This window comes from Protomyctophum parallelum (assembly GCF_964188405.1).
Source record: "Protomyctophum parallelum genome assembly, chromosome: 3".
Taxonomy (NCBI): Eukaryota; Metazoa; Chordata; class Actinopteri; order Myctophiformes; family Myctophidae; genus Protomyctophum; species Protomyctophum parallelum.
In genome coordinates, this window is record NC_139698.1 from 25,454,559 (window position 1) to 25,476,600 (window position 22,042).

Sequence of the window (22,042 nt, forward strand, 5' to 3'; positions counted from 1 at the left end):
TTCTCTCTCACGCCCACACCTATCTGTAATATCCCGACCCTCTGCTGTGACGCCGTCTCTCCTTACCTTCGGTATCTCATACCCCTGTCTGTGTCAGCCACAACTCACTGCATGACACATAATTGTCAAGTCACTTTTATTTCTTCTTTTATTCCATTCGTGTTTAGTAGCGGTGTAGCCGTTTTTGCACAATATACAGTAAGGCACATAGGCCTACAGCAGAGCTACAGATACAAATGCACAAATGATTTACCCTGGAGTGGGAGACACTGTTACACATATTCATTCATATTCATACTGTATATACAAATGCACATGCTGTGTGTGTGTGTGTGTGTGTGGGGGGGGGGGGGGGGGGGGGGAGGAGGGTGGGGGCGGGTCGAGAAGGATCACAAATTGACATCGCTCGTGTAAAAACAGTAAACACAGTTCAGGGTGTTTCATGATTGGGGATGTACTGTATGTTCCTAAATCCCCAAGAACATGGGTCTTCAACAGTGGGTCCGGTACCTCTAGGCTAGGGGGTTCTCTGTGTTACTAGGTACTGGGTCTTCAACAGTGGGTCCGGTACCTCTAGGCTAGGGGGTTCTCTGTGTTACTAGGTACTTGGTGTGGTGGAAAAAAAGAGCAGCCCAAGTACAGAGCCAAAATATGTTTACCAAATATGGGGGGGTGGTTTAAGTGGTTAAAATACACATTATTAATAGAAAATATAATGTGTAAACAAACAGAAAATATATGAATTTACACAACACTGATGATATTGCTGTCAAACAAGTATATGAAGTCTATGCAAAGGTTTAATCTACCACACAATTTTATACAATATGTAGTGGGGGTCCCTGCTTCATCTCTCTCACAACTAAGGGGTCCTTGGCCTGAAAAACTGTGAAGACCCTTGCCCTAGAATGGCTTTTTCACACCCATCACTGGTTGAATATTGAGTTGTGCTAGATCCTTCCACCTGTACTTCAACTCCCCAACTACCCCAACTCAGTTTAAATAAATTAAAAGTTTGTATATATTGTATGTCTTTCCGTTTGCAATTACTGCTACTCCATCATCACAAATCACAACACAAGGCCATGTAACTTCATATATTAATGTAGATCTCGAGCTCATCTGACATTTGTAGGTCGAGGTCAAGAAAGTAAATAATTGATCAACACATTGTTATACATAATTGTATAACATCGTATAAGGAAGACACTGATTGCATTTGAAAGCTTGTCTCACTAAGTTTCCCAGATGACCTCCTACTGTATGATACTGATGCTAATTGACATTGAAGTTTGGCATTTCAATGGACGGCACAGCTGTGTGCACACCTCTGGGTTGCCTGCGTTTTATCAGTGATAGAGCTGAGAGGGAGGCCAGCACAGGGAAGGAGAAAGACACCAGACACCCTACGCCGCGGTGTACGTGAGCATGGAGGCTAGTATATTACAAATCACATCACTGACAGGTCCAGCCCATTCACATAAAATTGTGTGAAAATGTCAACCTATTTGGTGCGGCTCAGTCCATCCATTGTGTTCTGCTCACGGTTCTTACAGCTCCTCCTTGGCCCCAGTAACTGTCCCTCTGCTCCTGTCCTTGGGCGACCCTTGGCGTCCACTCCTTCCACCACCACTGCTGCCCTTCCCTCCCTCCTCCTCCTGCGGCACCACGCTCTGCCCGCCTGCAGCCCACAGGGCCTCGGCCTCCTCTCGCTCCTAAAATGACAGAAGGTAGTGGGGCGGTAGATTAAAATTGATTTCCAGTACTGGGCACTATATGAAACAAGGAGACAGCATAGTATCTGAGAATGTCAAATGAAAACCAAGAGAGTTTACAAGAAAAAAAGAAAAAAACTAAAAAGTTAAAGAGTTAGGAGAAAGTTTTTTCCATAAGATACCGGTATTTACCATTTGAAATAAGTGACCTGTTAGCACAACATTTTCCGCAGGATAGCCCTTGGATTTGCAGGATGGCAGAAACTTTATTAGCAAAATGATGTACATTTTATAAATAAGTTCTATATGTTTTTTCCCCCCTGACATGATATAAAGACTAGGCGTGGCACCCTAATGTATGACAGCATGTGAAAATGTGCATTTTGAACTCATATTTTCTTCAGCTAGTCTCATTACGTAAACACCTGTGTCACTGCGGAAACGACCAATAATGCCGATGACATATTTGTCACCTATATGCAGTAAGCAAGCAATCCTATGGGTCAAAAACACAATCCAACTGTGCAGTTAATTCCCCCAAAATGCAGTTAAGTATAATATACTTAACCAAAATGCAGTTAAGTATAATATACTTAACTGCATTCTGGGGGAATTAACTGCACCAATTATTTACTAAATAATTTGAAAGCTAACTTTCTTCCATTTTTGTCTTAAGTGAGACAAGACAGAAGTCGGATTCAAACCTTGGTCCTCACACTCACAAGGAGCATAATGATCTGTGCAGTGTGTGCACTAACTGGCCTAGCAACCAAGTGCCCCCCTTTACATTTTTAAAGGCATATTTGTTAGAAAAATCACACCTGTGTGAAGTGAGGGGCGCTAATATATAAAAGTAACTCATGTTGCTATGATTAGGTGATGATAACTAAAAACAAACATTAAACCTGTAATGAATCCTCTAAATACAATTGTCATATTGACAGTTGAAGTCATGGAGATTTGAGAACACAATTCTGAGCTATTACTGTATTATCATCATCATCATCATCATCATACTATAATTCAGCGAATGTCTGAATGAATGAATGAATGAATGAATGTCAGAAACACCACCGTATCTCCTCATTGCCTGCACCAATCGCTCCCACTTTTCACACAGGCATTGGCCATAATAATATGGAGGTCTTAACGAAGCCATTTTTTCAATAACATTAATAATGAATTTATTAGTGAATAAAAACCCGTTTATTTGTCCGTGGTCTATCTCCGACCGAGCCACACTATTAGCACACATCTCTCCATGCCAAAAAAAATCTGCACGCTCCCAGAATCCGGCTAGGCTACATTTTACCGACGCAACTGTCATATTTACTGTACAGATATTGTTTTTACATCACAACACAATCCCACGGGCAAAGTTGATGTGACGTCATAATCGTCACACTCCACCAGCACAGAGGCCAGCCATCCGAAGGACCCTCCCCCTTTCACTGCTCCTGTGTGTGATGTGACCTGTGAACTACTCTGCACTGTCTGTAGACTCGGCCACTCCACCAACAACAAACAACACCGACTCATGCTTGGACTAGAATACTCTGCCATCACCCCCCAAAAAACGCATCATGCCAAAAAGAAGCGCAAACGAAACCGAAGCAGGTAAGCAGCTGCATATCTGAACACATTTAATCGTTTGCACGCCCGTGCATCATTGCTTCTTTATGTGCTTGCGTGCGCATTTCCCAACTCTGTGATTTATCCATACATTGCTGTGTGTGTGTGTGTCACGTCGCCCTCCAGCTGCAATTGCGAGTGTGCGCTGAACGCACACTCACGCACTAATCCATCCCATGCACATTATTATTCGCCTATATTTACTACAGTATGCCTACACGCTGGGCCCAGTGTTTGTGTGTGTGTGTGTGTGTGTGTGTGTGTGTGTGCTCCCTCCCCCATGGCGCTGGTGCCGTGGAATCTAAATCTAAAAAGGAACAGTACTCTTTGAACCTCACAACGCCCATTTACACAAAGCACGACCGTTCACTTACTCTAAATATATTCATGGAGGGCAATAGTCCATACAACGGGTAAGGACTATGTATATTAATACAATAAACAAGCCTGATCATGGATCACACCAAAGGACCTGCAACATGACTGAGGAACACGTTCCACTTCAAATCATATTTATCCAACTGATTATTCATCTTAAAGGATAACCTCTCCAAAGCAGCCACAATACCAAGCTATCAATGGTGTACTTATGATTGTACTGCAGCATTTACTTGCAAAAGAAACTACAGCAGCCTACTAATTAGCCTACTTTTGTGCCCAACCTAACTTCCCAAGACCATCTGTAAACAATTCCCCCCCCCCCCCCCCCCCATCAGTAATGTGATATATTACAACACATTACCCACACTGAACATAATTTGCTGTTCATATATTCAGAACGGGTAAGGACTAGTTATTATAACTCACCATGTCTCTGTGAAGCTTGTCTTTGGTGAACCAAAGGGCGAGCGAACACCTCCGGCCTGCAGTCACTGCAGTAACCCCATGAGGATTGACTGGACCGGAGGAGAAACCTACCAGACGACCACAGCTGGGCTTTACCCGGGCCTGGAGACAGAGACAACGTATCAAAGAGCTCACCGGGTTCAGCTGATATATTGGGCCATATCTTACCTACCCCTTTTTACTATTTTGAAAAACATTTTGAAATAGTTCAACTAGCTGATCTACATCAACATGTTGTGAGCTTGTAGATCGGCCATTTGAACTATTTTAAAAGGTTTAAAAATAAATAAAAATAAAGTCAAATAAGTTTAGGGATAAGGGGTGGCATGGCACAATATATAGACCTAAGTCTATAGGGGGGTCCACAAATTATATGTGAGGCGTTGTGAGGTTGTAAGTTGTTGTGAGGTTGTAGTTCTGCTATTTTCACAAGAGCAAGGCGTTTAACCTCTCACCCCAACGACTCCAGAGAAGTTGCCAACAGGAGAACAGTATAGGCAACTGTATGAATGTGAAGCAGGTAAAAAGAAACAGTCAATCAAGTACATAAAGGTTCAAAACAATCAAGGTGAAGCCACTTACTGTTACAGTCTTTGCATCCCTGTCCGTGAAGAAGAGCTCCCCCCCTTCAAAGTTTTCATTCAGATACAGAATGGCACTGTGTAGAAAGAAATGGGTTTGAGGTTAGTCATTCAATGAATGCATGGCAAAATATATCTATGATCGTGTGGGCGAAATTGAACACAATATGCTCCGAGTAGCCAATTAACCTAACATGAGTTTTGGAAGGCATCCAATCTTGTATCCTGCCTTAATTTGCACAAATTAAAATAATGATCTCGTATAGCAGAATAAAATAATTACTGTACACTTTCAATGAATTCCTTAACCCATTTAGGGTCTGAAAGAATATATATTCAAAGATTTGTGCCGCATTTTCACGATTTTTCAAAAATAGCAGACCTACAAGCTATGAGCTTGTAGATCTGCTATTTTTCCATAGCTAAAGCATGACATGATGCTAACACCAAAAGGGGTTTCCGCCCAAAATGGGTTAAAGTAACAGACTGTGTCTTGTAATAAATCAAATACTATTCGTTTCAAGACAGTGTTATTGGTTATCTCACTCTTTGTTAAAAAATAAAATAAATTTCAACATCTAATTTAATCTTCAACAATAAATGAACTTCAGAATCAGCAATACTTTATTCGTAATTATGACGTTCATACAAGTATTTTGCTGGCATGTGGTGCAAACCGTGCAATGACAACTTATGCAAACTATATACTTAGGACATTCATGGACAATAATGGATAATATTTTTGTTAGGTACAGTAATGCATGGCATAGCAGTACATGTTCTGGTAAAAGGCATGACTGTACTGCACTACAACTGCACTAGCGATAATGGTGCAAACAATAGCAGTTAAGTACCTCAGGTCTCTGTGTATGAAGGCCGGTGGTTCCCTCCAACACTGTCTGGTGTCTGGTTCTAGGAGACAGTTGTCAACGTGGACGGGATGAGACAGGTCCTGTCTGCCCTCCTGGTCCCCTGGGGACAGTAGGAAAATAATTTAAAAGACTTGTACATTCAGGTTGTTGTTTTTGAGGGGCGCTAGCCCCTCCTATATTCAGCTATTAGTGTAGCTTTTTGTCTTACACAAACATTACATTCCCATTGACAATGAATGGAGAATGTACGTCATATGTGGACGAGCAAATAGACACGTTACGTCATGATGATGTACGATGATAAGAGCGCCCCTCACTTCACACAGGTGTGGGTTTTTTTCAGATTCACCTAGGCATTGGTAGATGTGGATTAGAGCATACTTGGACAACAGTTTCTCTATCCAAGTATCCTTGAAAGCCATCTTGATGTCATGTGTGACACACAAAAGTCTAATCATTTTCTTCTTTTCTTATGGTACTTTCGCCTTTACATGTTTTTTCATTTCTGTTTCTTTCCATTCAAATGTACTGTTCTAATCTTTTAACACTTTGTTTTATTGTATGTTTTAAATCATGTGCAAATAAACTACATTTTTTTAAATGTGGAAATCTTACTTTTGCTTACACAGTTGTGGATACACAATGCAACTCCAGAACACACAAGGGCAACATAGAATGCAGATGGCTTGGGTCGCTGTGTAGACAGACGGTACCTGTGATAGCGGTGCGACAGACCAGATGCGTGAAGGTGATGAAAAGTCCAGACGGGCTCCTGAAGTAGGAGTGAAGCACAGTTCTCACTCTCTCTCCCAGCTCATGTAACAACCTGGCATCAGACTGGTTCACCATGTCATCCTGAGCATACTGGGAGAAGGAGACGGAGATACAGGTTCATCATGCCATTCCGTTCAGACTAGGAGACAGACAGAGAGAGACTGGTTCACAGGCCCTCAGATGGCAGGGGTGAAGTAAGTGTCCACCACTGTGGAAACTGTGTTCGTATCCACGTATCCTCGTATCCACTGCGTCCGCTTTTGCTGAGCGAGATCAATTATGTTTCACTGCACTAGCTCCTAGCTACTGCTGGGACAATGCCTGGTGTCATGCTCGTAGAACGCAGTATCACGGCATGGTACCAATATGTTTTCACGCGCACTCACTACAACGCGCCCCTTAACAGAAGTGTAGCTCTGTTGGGCAGAAAGAAAAATTTATTCCCCTCCATCAGGCTGTCGAGGGGAAGGCAGTATAGAGACCAGGATTACTGCATGTTTTATTTGTGATGGTACCTACCCTATGGGACACAGGGAGAACATGCAAACTCCAAACAGAAAGGCCCTTTTGCCAACCCCACCGAGGGTATGGGCACTGATGAACACACCCCCAGCGCCCACAGCGACCCCAGCTGGAATCGAACCCATTACAGAATTACAGTAATATTGATCAGTACATATTGGGTCCTCTCCCCAATATGTATAGTGGTAGAGTACTATGAACCCAACAATTTAAAATGTTCTCTCTCTCCACCTTTAAAGCTTTGAGGACAGTCAGACCCTCAAACTGCTCATGGGGTGTGTGTGGGGACCGTCGCCCTCGGTAACCATCTCCAGCTGATGCAGCAGCCTATCAGAGGCAAGGGAAATGGAATGAAGAAAATCAAGAAATTAATGTAGGCTGAGTTGGGTGGGGCGTCGCATGTCTATGACACGCATGCATTGTCTCACACACACACACACACACACACACACACACACACACACACACACACACACACACACACACACACACACACACACACACACACACACACACACACACACACACACACACACACACACACACACACACACACACACACACACACACACACACACACACACACACACACGTCCTGCCCAGTTGTTGCAGTGCAGCTCAATTGTCAAAACAATCATTATAATATACAGTATTAGTTATAGTTTAATATAATATAATATATAATATTATAGTTAAAATAATTTAAAACCATCAAAACAATCGTACTGTTGCTAACTGCAGCACTGCGTCACACTCTTCCTGTGTCATAACTCCGTCCAGTACGACACGATTGGTTCCATTCAAAGTGTCATCGTCCATGGTGATGGTCACGCCCACCTGGGGGATCGAACCCCCTGGAGAGAGGACAAAGAAAGAGAAAGTGAGAAAGAAAACAGGGTTCTCAGATGTGGATAGGGACTCCTCAAACCCATTTTGGACGGGAACCCCTTTTTGGTGTTTTAAGCATTATGTTATACTTTAGTTATTTGCGAAAATCTTAGCTTCTGGGGGGTCCCTGGAAAAACATATTTTCAGATGGGGGCCAAATACAGATCATTCTGGGGGTCCTTGACATGAAAAAGGTTGAGCAGCACTAGGGCCCACTGCACCACTGACATAGAAACATAGGTTTTTCAGAAAACTGTTTCTCAGAATCGGCCTCAGGTCTAAATGGGCTAATGGCTTCAATGATTTGAATAGAGGTTGAAAACCACAAGGCTGACAGGAGGTGTCCTACCTGCATAGAACCCACTGTCATCCATCTCCACCTCCTTCTCTCCGGCCTTCAACTTCTCATTCATTTTCTCTTTCTCTGCTCTGAAGGACAATAAATAGGAAAATTATATTCACTTTGCAGCAAGAGTTAGGGCTCATTTATACTTAATTTCAAGAACGTGTCACTCGACAACAGATTTTCGCTGAGCTATTATAAGAAATAATTAAAAAGATAACTTTTGCAATTTCATACTTATGCAACAAAGTATAAACTGTATGTGACTCACCGCCAGGCTTCTCGCAGGGTCTCTGGCACTACATCCTCAGGAGTCCAAAGATCCTACATGGAAACAGGTACTGAGGTTATACAAAAACAATATGCCTGTGACATGTAAGTTACTGATTTCACATTGGAACACAGGTTCTGGGTCCTGTGCTGGCCCGGTGGGAAGTATACTATTACTTACTGGGTCATTGAAGCTGAAGTCTAGATTCTCCACGCCAAAATACAGTAGCTCTTTCTCCTGCAAAGACCGACTCACATACGTGACAATCTCCTGTATGACAGACAAACACACATTGAGTGATTGAAAATGTTACTGCACAGTATGTAGAATTTCAAACGAAAGCACAAAAAAGTACAAGAACTGCTCATTTGTGGACAAAACCATGAAAAGAACAAAATAGGGTCCACCATATTCAATTCATTCAGGTTTAGTTCTATCAATTCAATTCAAAGGGCTTTATTGGCATGAGAAAACATACGTTTACATTGCCAAAGCAGAAAGAACAATACAGCAATACAATCAAAACAAGAATAATGTACATTTGAAGGTCAGAATCTTCAATAGATCAAATTCTATGTACCAAGATCACTCGATGCAGGTACTGTATAGTGCAGGAATATACACAATGATTAGTCTTTAGGGTGGTTGTGTTCCATTTGATATCCTTCTCCTATCACAGCAATTCACAAATCTTGCTGCTGTGTTTGCACATTGTTGTACTTCGCCCAGCAGATATGGGAGTTTTTTGTCATTGGTCATGTTTTCAAAATCTCCGTGTGTGGTTGTAATCTGTGGGAAGTATGTGTCTCTGATGTCTTGGTACAATGGACAGATGGTTAGGAAGTGTAGCTCGGTTTCCACTTAATTTTGTGTGCAGTGGGTGCATAGTCTGTTTTCTCTCGGGATACAGGTCTGCCTATGACGGCCTTCTCGATCGCGAGACTGTGCTCAGTGAGTCTGTACCTAGTTAAGATTTTTCTTTGTTGTGGGTCGGTCACGGTGCTCAGGTATTCTGCCACTGTGTATTCTCTGTTTAGGGCCAGATAGCATTCTAGTTTACTCTGCTTTTGTGTTGCTTCTTTCCAATGCGTCAGATAGTTTTCCTTTTGCTGTTTTATCACCCCCAGCTTTACCCATGTCATTCTTCAACTCACACACACTTTTTCAGTTTTTCAGCATAGGTGTTCCTTACCCGAGCAGGCTGTGCACCCTGTGACTCAGCGTCTCCCCCTAGTGTGTCATAGTAGAGCTGCAGGTTGCCCAGGTTGTCTGTGTCTGTGGGGTAGAAAAGGAGGAGGGAGCGGAGTGTCTGCACCGCCCCGCCCACATCGCCAGCTGTGTGGAGAGAACCAGACAGGCTAAATATGGAGGACAAAGTCTGCTTCACAGAGGAAGAAAGATCAAATACAGCGGGAGATATGAGGATCACACCAGAGTATTGTGGTGCACAACAATAGTGCACACACACACACACACACCTAATACAATGCAGATGAACTAGACTAAAACTAGCTAGACTGAACAGGGCACTGTGTGATTGTTACGCTAATGCATGACTATAAATTCAATATGACATCTGAACTCTGACCTTTGAACTGGGCGATATGCAAATGCTCCAGCTGCATGGGCAGGAAGTCCTCCTGAGCAGAAATTCTTCCGGGTCGCGTGGCGACCTGGATCACACAGTTCTGCTGACAGGAGAGCAGGGAGAGGGACAGAGCTGGTGGGAGGAGACCACACACGTGAATGAAGCACAACTGTAACTGATGATGAGTAACTTTACTGTTAGTAGTGACACAGGCAGACAGACAGATCTCCATATATGGGCATGGGTGTAAAAGGGACACAGACAGCTCGGTACAACGGGTACTGCATAACCGGGTGGGGAAGGCATTCCCAACTTGCATCGTTCCCGAGTAATAATAATAATAATAATAATAATAATAAACTTTATTTGTATAGCACCTTTCATACATAAATGCAGCTCAAAGTGCTTCACAGGGCAGGACACAAAAATATAATACAATAAAACACAAGTAGTTAAAATGATAGAACAATGGCAAAGAACAAAATTGAATAAGAACATAAAATAAATAAAAAGTTAAAAACAAATAAAAACACCACATGCAGCAAATCAGTCAGGGCAGGGTAGGAACGTGCATAGTAAAACTCAACTAAAAGCAAGAGTGAAGAGGTGAGTCTTGAGTTGAGATTAAAAAATGTCTACAGAGGGTGCGTGTCTGAGCTCGAATGGAAGTTTATTCCAGGCTGTTGGCTGTTTTTGTGCACATTATTTTAGGCACTTCAAGTAGCCAGCATTGGAGGACCTGAGGGGGCGGTTAGGGACATATCTAGGTAGGCAGTCACGGAGGTACGGAGGTGCGAGACCATTGAGAGCTTTATAGACAAGTAAAATAATTTTAAAATCAATCCTAAAAACAACCGGAAGCCAGTGCAGTGATGCCAAAACTGGAGTAATATGTTCTCTCATCTTAGTTCTAGTTAAAACTCTAGCTGCTGCATTTTGGACAAGTTGTAATCTGTAAGTAAGCCGGTGGCACCTAGTCTAGTTATTAAAATAAGCAAGTTAAATATTTCAAAGTACCAACTAGCTGGCCAGATGTACTGTATGCAGAACCGGGATGACTGGAAGCGACGACGGAGGGCTCGTCTGAGGACGACCTAGAGAGATAAAGATAGCTAGGAGCCTTCTACAGACTACAGAGCCATGCCGTAACATGACTTTGGCCGGTTTGTGTGTGCTTTTCCATTGTACCTGCAGCCTTCTCAAACACACTGCCGTCCCCGGCGTCCACTCCTCTGTCCTCAGGCAGGAGCTGGGACGCCATCTCGCACTGGACCCTGCACTCTTCTGTCTGCCTCAGGGTCTCGTTCACACACTGCTTCCACGCCTTCACTGCCTGGGCCCAGTCAGAAGACCCCTCGAACTGCTGGGCAGAATCGTACAGAGTCTGGAGATGTTGGATGGATGGAGGGGAACAGAAAAGATATTTTTTGAAAAGTGAGTCAGTAAGTAATCTGTATTTAAAAGGCACCTTTCAAACTCAAAGTATTCACGTTTTGGTGGTGAATTGATCTATAGCTAGGGATATATGAAACCTCCAGAGCGAAGCGCACTCCATTGGAACTATTTCAAATGATCCCATTTCCATTACTTCTCACTTATACATATTATTTTATAGTGATTTCCAACAGGAGGTGTTCTGTTGTCCAATATAGTCGTGTCTTTGTTTCTTATGTTGAATAATTTTCTCATTGTTTCTAATCTTTCTGTGTTTCAATTGCACTATCAATTCCATACAGCCCTGTTTTCCAAACAGTGAGTCAGGAGGACCCCTTTCTAGGTCACTGACCAATTTGCATAAGTCGCGAGTAGCCTAAATAACCGTTTCTGTGGAGCATTCCTGTCCTCCTCACCCAGTGTTTCTCTGCCTCCATCTCTCTGTCCAGGAAGTCTTCCTCCTTCACTGTGTCCATCCGTCTGTACTTCTCAATGTTGTTCCTCATCTCCAGGTGGTTGGGGTTGGCCACAAAGTATGTGTGAGCTGCCGATGCAGCCTTCTGCAACTTTTGTAACTGCAGACAAAATGAGCCACAGGCTGAAACGCCTATCCTCTTGTATAGGCGTTTCATACAAACAAATCTATGGTGTCCTCTGGACAGGAGCTCCTCTGAAGCTCTGGGTAAGAGTGCCTGCTTGTAACTGAGCCTCTTGAGTGTGAGCACATTCATCACACATTCCTTCAATTCCTTGAACAGTTTTAAACTTTTCAGAGGGAAAGTACGAAGAATTAAGAAGGAAGGAAGGAAGGAAGGAAGGAAGGTGATATAATGTAGTTGTGGCACAACATTTACTACACTCTGTAGTACCAGTAAATACAAATACAATACAAATTTGATATCATTACAAACTTTTGAAAACATAGATCAATGTCTATCTATAAAGAATTTAATATTATAATAACATCAATTCAGTGAGCAGAATATATATCTGTCTTTTTGTTTTTATTGTTAGTTTAGTTTAGACTTGCTGTACCCTCCCTCGTACACTGTCACTGCTAATCCTGAGTACGATTTTCGTTTTTGTGTAAGCACTAAGCATGTAAAATGAAAAATAAAACAAATTAACCTTCACTAGTCAGGATTCAGCTGCTTTTGTTGCCATATTAAACAAAATGTATATGTTGTGTTGCAGTGGGCTGCTCCAGATAAACACACAAGTCAGGATACTCGTTAGTCTAAAGATGATTACAGGTCTCAAGTTTAGACCTACATAGCCATGATTCATGACTCTCGTATTCATACGAGAGTCATGACGCAACTTCACCCTGGTTTTTGTGAACGCTACATTTACAAAGAATTAAAATATTTAAACATTCGCATTTCAAATATAAAGTACTCACAAAGTGTCCCACGGGTGTTAGTTAGTAGCAGCGCCAGCGATTATAATTTCTGCATCCCGCGTTGTTTAATAAAAAGCATTTTTATCCGAGGTGTTATTTTGCCATTGGCTTTCAACTACGCGCCCCTATCGGTCGGGAGGAGGGTGGCACTCGGTGTGTTCGATATAGGTAGGCTGACCGCCCTGCCAATACAGACTAATAGGCGAGTGCGCTCCCGGTGTGCAACTGTGGATTTCCCAAACGAATCCCGTTTGAAAAAAGTACCCGGGGAGCTCGGACAAAAATGCTTTTTAAACAACGCGGGACGCAGCAATTCTAATCGCTGGCGCTGCTACTAACTAACACCCGTGGGACACTTTGTGAGTACTTTATATTTGAAATCTGAATGTTTATATATACGGAAATCTTGTAAATGCAGCGAGCGCAAAAACAGGGCAAAGTTACTGCATGACTGTCATGATAATCATCATGGCAGTCATGTTCCAGGGCTAAGACCTACAGTATAATCATCCCTTAAGGGAAAACGTACTTTGTAGTATGTGACTTGCAGGTAGTTGTAGGCGTTGCGGCTGATGAATTCATACTCGATGTCCTGAGAGACAGGTTGCTGTCCCATTGTGCTGACAGCCCGTCCAACACAGAACCTCACACACTCGGCCCTCTGCTGGACCCAGTCCAGAGCCCACAGGTCCCGTACACTCCCCTCCTCAGTGTCTGATGGAACCATGTGGGGGAAACAATATTGTTAGAGGTTCATGCAGTGGCTCGTCATCAGTCAATATGACCAACAACAACCACTTAGTCTTATGGAATGCATTATGTTGTGTTAAGACTTTCAAACTTTATACTAATGTCTTCTGTCACATTTTGGTTTTGAAACGGAATGTTATACAAAATGAGCTATTGCACTGTATTAAACTGTACAATCAAATCATTGATGGTCTGATCTGTCTGGACAGTGCCTAGCTACTTATTATCAAGCTGTGGGATGTAGTAGTAGTAAAATATCTATGCAATAAACTGATGTATGTTATGTGTGTGATGCGCAATTGCGCATGCGCGCGCACACACACACACACACACACACACACACACACACGCACACGCACACGCACACGCACACACACACACACACACACACACACACACACACACACACACACACACACACACACACACACACACACACACACACACACCGTTCATTTACTCATGTATGTACTTACTTGAGTACAATTTTGAGTTACTTTAATGCCCAATACCTTTACTTTTACTACTAAAAATGTACTTTTTACTCACTACAATTATTTGACAACTGTAGTTACCAGATTCTTTGTAGATTTTGATTATTACAAAACATACATTAACCACTATTTTCAGCCCTAGGCTATATATTTCTACAAGTAGATCTGCTATTTTCTAAAGATTTTCATTCATTTTGAGAACTTGAAATAGGACACTTTGCATAATCAGTTAGGCCTACTTTTACTTTTGTTACTTTAAGTAGGCCTATATTTTGATGCAAATACTCTTGTAAATTTACTAGAGCTGGGACTCTATTAAAGAAATTAATCTAATTAATCAGAGGCTTTGCGATTAATTAATCTAGATTAATCACATTTTAATCGCATATCAATATTCAACCCGAGAACAGCGAGAAACCTTTTTTTTTAATGTTTTTTGGTATCCCAGTGAATCAATGAATAGTGACTACAGGATACCACTCATTTTCAACATTTTACTGTCATTAATATACCTGTTGTGGAAATAATAATAACTAGAAAATTCGCAATTTTAAAAAATTGCAGAGTGTGGTTGCCGCAGTGGCTTACATATGCCCCTCCCACTAGTATTGCCAGCCAATTACAATTTCAAGTCACGCCTTAGATCATGCGTAAGTAATTCGGAGGGGATTTAACCCCCGAAATTCATGTTTTTGCGACAAACGGTTACATTTCTCGCATTTGCGGCGCCCCCTATGGATGAAAATTGAATTGCTTTTAGAACTTGGTTGATTGTACCACCCCGGAAATGTGATTGAAATTTGGGATGGATTGGACATTCCGTTCGTGATTTATGGCATTTTTTGTGATATAGGCCCCTCCTACTAACTTCGGAAGACGATTACGGCCGAACGATATGCACTTTCAAAATTCTGCGGTTCAGTTTTAATTGGATGGGTCCAGAGATCACGTGTGCCGATTTCTGTGAGATTTGGACAAAATCTGTAGGAGGAAAAGCAAAAAGTGTGTTTTGGACAAAATTCAAAATGGCGGAAAATCTATCATGGCGGAAATGGGCGTGGCCTATATGGGGAGATGCGTCATGACCCAAGGAATCCAGGGAAAACATTTTTTTGATTTTACGACCTACGGTTCAAGAGTTATAAGCCAAAAGGTAAAGTGGGCTGTTATAGCGCCACCATGAGGCCGACCGATACAATTTTTGTGTTAAATAATTTTAGGGATAATGTTGAATTATCCCTAAAAGTTTTGTAACTATAGTGATTACAGTCTGCGAGGAACAAATACTTGAATGTGAATTTTTGCCTTTTCCCATTCATGTCAATGGGGAAATTTAATTCACTAATAAATTCATATCAATTAAACTATACAACATTTCTCTTAACAAAATACAAGCACACGATTCCCGATTTTTCCGGTCAATTTGACATATGGCTCAAGTGCGTACAGTGTACAGTGTGGGAGGTATAAAGCGTCAAAATAAAGACTACTAATAAAGACCACACTAACAAATAACACTAGAAAATTCGCAATTTTAAAAAATTGCAGAGTGTGGTTGCCGCAGTGGCTTACATATGCCCCTCCCACTAGTATTGCCAGCCAATTACAATTTCAAGTCACGCCTTAGATCATGCGTAAGTCATTCGGAGGGGATTTAACCCCCGAAATTCATGTTTTTGCGACAAACGGTTACATTTCTCGCATTTGCGGCGCCCCCTATGGATGAAAATGGAATTGCTTTTAGAACTTGGTTGACTGAACCACCCCGGACATGTGATTGAAATTTGGGATGGATTGGACATTCCGTTCGTGATTTATGGCATTTTTTGTGATATAGGCCCCTCCTACTAACTTCGGAAGACGATTGCGGCCGAACGATACGCACTTTCAAAATTCTGCGGCTCAGTTTTAATTGGATGGGTCCAGAGATCACGTGTGCCGATTTCTGTGAGATTTGGACAAAATCTGTAGGAGGAAAAGCAAAAAGTGTGTTTTGGACAAAATTCTAAATGGCGGAAAATCTATCATGGCGGAAATGGGCGTGGCCTATATGGGGAGATGCGTCATGACCCAAGGAATCCAGGGAAAACTTTTTTTTGTTTTTACGACCTACGGTTCAAGAGTTATAAGCCAAAAGGTAAAGTGGGCTGTTATAGCGCCACCATGAGGCCGACCGAGAAAATTTTAGTGTTAAATAATTTTAGGGATAATGTTGAATTATCCCTAAAAGTTTTGTAACTATAGTGATTACAGTCTCCGAGGAACAAATACTTGAATGTGAATTTTTGCCTTTTCCCATTCATGTCAATGGGGAAATTTAATTCACTAATAAATTCATATCAATTAAACTATACAACATTTCTCTTAACAAAATACAAGCACACGATTCCCGATTTTTCCGGTCAATTTGACATATGGCTCAAGTGCGTACAGCGTACAGTGTGGGAGGTATAAAGCGTCAAAATAAAGACTACTAATAAAGACCACACTAACAAATAACACTAGAAAATTCGCAATTTTAAAAAATTGCAGAGTGTGGTTGCCGCAGTGGGCTTACATATGCCCCTCCCACTAGTATTGCCAGCCAATTACAATTTCAAGTCACGCCTTAGATCATGCGTAAGTAATTCGGAGGGGATTTAACCCCCGAAATTCATGTTTTTGCGACAAACGGTTACATTTCTCGCATTTGCGGCGCCCCCTATGGATGAAAATGGAATTGCTATTAGAACTTGGTTGATTGAACCACCCCGGACATGTGATTGAAATTTGGGATGGATTGGACATTCCGTTCGTGATTTATGGCATTTTTTGTGATATAGGCCCCTCCTACTAACTTCGGAAGACGATTGCGGCCGAACGATACGCACTTTCAAAATTCTGCGGCTCAGTTTTAATTGGATGGGTCCAGAGATCACGTGTGCCGATTTCTGTGAGATTTGGACAAAATCTGTAGGAGGAAATGCAAAAAGTGTGTTTTGGACAAAATTCAAAATGGCGGAAAATCTATCATGGCGGAAATGGGCGTGGCCTATATGGGGAGATGCGTCATGACCCAAGGAATCCAGGGGAAAAATAATTTTGATTTTACGACCTACGGTTCAAGATTTATAAGCCAAAAGGTAAAGTGGGCTGTTATAGCGCCACCATGAGGCCGACCGATAAAATTTTAGGGTTAAATAATTTTAGGGATAATGTTGAAATATCCCTAAAAGTTTTGTAACTATAGTGATTACAGTCTCCGAGGAACAAATACTTTTATGTGAATTTTTGCCTTTTCCCATTCATGTCAATGGGGAAATTTAATTCACTAATAAATTCATATCAATTAAACTATACAACATTTCTCTTAACAAAATACAAGCACACGATTCCCGATTTTTCCGGTCAATTTGACATATGGCTCAAGTGCGTACAGCGTACAGTGTGGGAGGTATAAAGCGTCAAAATAAAGACTACTCCAGTGAGAAAATAACTAGAAAATTCGCAATTTAAAAAAATTGCAGAGTGTGGTTGCCGCAGTGGCTTACATATGCCCCTCCCACTAGTATTGCCAGCCAATTACAATTTCAAGTCACGCCTTAGATCATGCGTAAGTAATTCGGAGGGGATTTAACCCCCGAAATTCATGTTTTTGCGACAAACGGTTACATTTCTCGCAATTGCGGCGCCCCCTATGGATGAAAATGGAATTGCTGAAATGGAACTTGGTTGATTGAACCACCCCGGACATGTGATTGAAATTTGGGATGGATTGGACATTCCGTTCGTGATTTATGGCATTTTTTGTGATATAGGCCCCTCCTACTAACTTCGGAAGACGATTACGGCCGAACGATACGCACTTTCAAAATTCTGCGGCTCAGTTTTAATTGGATGGGTCCAGAGATCACGTGTGCCGATTTCTGTGAGATTTGGACGAAATCTGTAGGAGGAAAAGCAAAAAGTGTGTTTTGGACAAAATTCAAAATGGCGGAAAATCTATCATGGCGGAAATGGGCGTGGCCTATATGGGGAGATGCGTCATGACCCAAGGAATCCAGGGAAAAAATAATTTTGATTTTACGACCTACGGTTCAAGAGTTATAAGCCAAAAGGTAAAGTGGGCTGTTATAGCGCCACCATGAGGCCGACCGATAAATTTTTAGGGTTAAATAATTTTAGGGATAATGTTGAATTATCCCTAAAGGTTTTGTAACTATAGTGATTACAGTCTCCGAGGAACAAATACTTTTATGTGAATTTTTGCCTTTTCCCATTCATGTCAATGGGGAAATTTTATTCACTAATAAATTCATATCAATTAAACTATACAACATTTCTCTTAACAAAATACAAGCACACGATTCCCGATTTTTCCGGTCAATTTGACATATGGCTCAAGTGCGTACAGCGTACAGTGTGGGAGGTATAAAGCGTCAAAATAAAGACTACTAATAAAGACCACACTAACAAATAACACTAGAAAATTCGCAATTTTAAAAAATTGCAGAGTGTGGTTGCCGCAGTGGCTTACATATGCCCCTCCCACTAGTATTGCCAGCCAATTACAATTTCAAGTCACGCCTTAGATCATGCGTAAGTCATTCGGAGGGGATTTAACCCCCGAAATTCATGTTTTTGCGACAAACGGTTACATTTCTCGCATTTGCGGCGCCCCCTATGGATGAAAATGGAATTGCTTTTAGAACTTGGTTGATCGAACCACCCCGGACATGTGATTGAAATTTGGGATGGATTGGACATTCCGTTCGTGATTTATGGCATTTTTTGTGATATAGGCCCCTCCTACTAACTTCGGAAGACGATTACGGCCGAACGATACGCACTTTCAAAATTCTGCGGCTCAGTTTTAATTGGATGGGTCCAGAGATCACGTGTGCCGATTTCTGTGAGATTTGGACAAAATCTGTAGGAGGAAAAGCAAAAAGTGTGTTTTGGACAGAATTCAAAATGGCGGAAAATCTATCATGGCGGAAATGGGCGTGGCCTATATGGGGAGATGCGTCATGACCCAAGGAATCCAGGGAAAAAATAATTTTGATTTTACGACCTACGGTTCAAGAGTTATAAGCCAAAAGGTAAAGTGGGCTGTTATAGCGCCACCATGAGGCCGACCGATAAAATTTTAGGGTTAAATAATTTTAGTGATAATGTTGAAATATCCCTAAAAGTTTTGTAACTATAGTGATTACAGTCTCCGAGGAACAAATACTTTTATGTGAATTTTTGCCTTTTCCCATTCATGTCAATGGGGAAATTTAATTCACTAATAAATTCATATCAATTAAACTATACAACATTTCTCTTAACAAAATACAAGCACACGATTCCCGATTTTTCCGGTCAATTTGACATATGGCTCAAGTGCGTACAGCGTACAGTGTGGGAGGTATAAAGCGTCAAAATAAAGACTACTCCAGTGAGAAAATAATAATAAAGTGTCACAGTTACAAGAGTCTGGTTGCCCATTCGGGCAACCACACTAACTAGAAAATTCGCAATTTTAAAAAATTGCAGAGTGTGGTTGCCGCAGTGGCTTACATATGCCCCTCCCACTAGTATTGCCAGCCAATTACAATTTCAAGTCACGCCTTAGATCATGCGTAAGTAATTCGGAGGGGATTTAACCCCCGAAATTCATGTTTTTGCGACAAACGGTTACATTTCTCGCTTCTGCGGTGCCCCCTATGGATGAAAATGGAATTGCTTTTAGAACTTGGTTGATTGAACCACCCCGGACATGTGATTGAAATTTGGGATGGATTGGACATTCCGTTCGTGATTTATGGCATTTTTTGTGATATAGGCCCCTCCTACTAACTTCGGAAGACGATTGCGGCCGAACGATACGCACTTTCAAAATTCTGCGGCTCAGTTTTAATTGGATGGGTCCAGAGATCACGTGTGCCGATTTCTGTGAGATTTGGACAAAATCTGTAGGAGGAAAAGCAAAAAGTGTGTTTTGGACAAAATTCAAAATGGCGGAAAATCTATCATGGCGGAAATGGGCGTGGCCTATATGGGGAGATGCGTCATGACCCAAGGAATCCAGGGAAAACATTTTTTTGATTTTACGACCTACGGTTCAAGAGTTATAAGCCAAAAGGTAAAGTGGGCTGTTATAGCGCCACCATGAGGCCGACCGATAAATTTTTAGGGTTAAATAATTTTAGGGATAATGTTGAATTATCCCTAAAAGTTTTGTAACTGTAGTGATTACAGTCTCCGAGGAACAAATACTTGAATGTGAATTTTTGCCTTTTCCCATTCATGTCAATGGGGAAATTTTATTCACTAATAAATTCATATCAATTAAACTATACAACATTTCTCTTAACAAAATACAAGCACACGATTCCCGATTTTTCCGGTCAATTTGACATATGGCTCAAGTGCGTACAGCGTACAGTGTGGGAGGTATAAAGCGTCAAAATAAAGACTACTCCAGTGAGAAAATAATAATAAAGTGTCACAGTTACAAGAGTCTGGTTGCCCATTCGGGCAACCACACTAAAAAGTCACCCCATTCTGTGTTGCCTAGAACTGGAGGTCTGAAAAAAAATTAGTAACAGTAACAAGTAGGCCTACATCTCAGTGACATCACAAAGCTGTACTTACTTCATATTGTTACTGTTTTTTGTCAGACCTCCAATTGTAGGCAACACAAAATGGGGTGACTTTTTATTATTTCCAGTTTTCAGTACTATAGAAAAGCGCCCAGTGAGAAACGTTCCGCGGTGAAAAAAGAGGTGCGATTAATTTATCTGTAGTTAATCGCGATTAATTTTTCTGTAGTTAATTAATCTAAATTAATCGCAATTAGTCCCGGCACTAAAATTTACTCAAGTACATTTTTAATGCCGGACTTTTACTTGTAACAGTGTATTTCTACATTGAGGTATTGATACTTTTACTCAAGTAAAAAATAATCGAGTACTTTTCCACCACTGCACACAGACACAGACACAACACACACAAGATTTGTACCTAGTTTATTAAGTGCATCCTGTCCGGCCTTGATACATTCGCCACGGCATTGCCTTCGAACCCGAGCCAGTGCGTCTTTGGTCGCGATAGACTTCTCCAGCAACTCCGCTGCCTTCTCCCACTCCTCGGCGAAGTATGCCCGCACTCCGGAGTAATACAAATGATCATAGGGTTGCAAGAGCCCCGAGACAGATGAAATGCCACTGCCGGCTGCAGGCACGGTCAAATCACATAGTAATAATATAAAGTTGTTCAGCGCCACGTACACAGTGAAGTGATTTGAGTGCAGCGCCATGGTCCTCCAGTCCGACTCCAAACACAGTCCAGAGGAGAGGGAGAGGAGGAGGGACTACTAGCTATCCAGAAGGTTTGGGGAAATATATCATCCCGGCCATAGCTGATGCCAGACAGCCAGCTACGGTACAGCCACACCCCTATTTCATTCAGATTCAGATTGAAAACTTTGATTCTGCAGAGGCCACTCAGGCCAGGTCAGGATTTTTTTAAATTATGTTTTCATACTAGTTTTACTAGTATACTGGAAATGCACTAGTATACTAGCATTTCCATTGTTTGGCTCAGCTGCACATGAAAGTGCAATACTTGCATATAGCCACCAGAGACCACCGCTCTTTGAAATCAACAGGCATTTCCATAATACTTTCAAAAATAGTTCGATTTAGCCATTATTATCTGTTGTCAGATAATAATGTTGCTACAATTGCTATAGTATATAAACCATACAGAAGCATTTCGTAATCGTAAATCAGCATAGCATATCATGTGAGAGCAGGGCCGTGCAGAGAGCACTGAGGGGGCAGGGGCTCAAACTCCAGAAAAGGGCACATGTGTGGGATGCGCGAGGTCTTTTGTAGAGTGGGGTGCGCGAGGTCTTTTGTAGAGTCCGTCCCTTGTGCCATTTCATGTCATTGGACAGTAC

At 41.7% G+C, this 22,042-nt stretch overlaps 1 protein-coding gene across 2 annotated transcripts; it reads right to left on the reverse strand.

Moving 5' to 3' along the window:
• Positions 1–134: 134 nt before the first annotated feature.
• Positions 135–21,414, reverse strand: p3h3 (prolyl 3-hydroxylase 3). Of its 2 annotated transcripts, XR_014569065.1 has the most exons (17): positions 21,103–21,414; positions 13,398–13,582; positions 11,883–12,041; positions 11,221–11,416; positions 10,033–10,164; positions 9,637–9,779; positions 8,625–8,714; positions 8,445–8,497; positions 8,180–8,259; positions 7,669–7,796; positions 7,174–7,269; positions 6,360–6,510; positions 5,629–5,746; positions 4,776–4,851; positions 4,155–4,295; positions 511–1,715; positions 135–467 (listed from the first exon to the last, which is right to left on the reverse strand). XR_014569065.1 is itself a non-coding variant. In XM_083761570.1 (16 exons), exons 1-16 carry the CDS (start codon positions 21,395–21,397, stop codon positions 1,551–1,553), a joined length of 2,208 nt encoding a protein of 735 aa, XP_083617696.1. In that variant the 5' UTR covers positions 21,398–21,414; the 3' UTR covers positions 135–1,550. The 2 variants fall into 2 exon arrangements, 1 of the variants encoding a protein (XP_083617696.1); XM_083761570.1 differs by having other exon boundaries at positions 135–1,715.
• Positions 21,415–22,042: the final 628 nt, after the last annotated feature.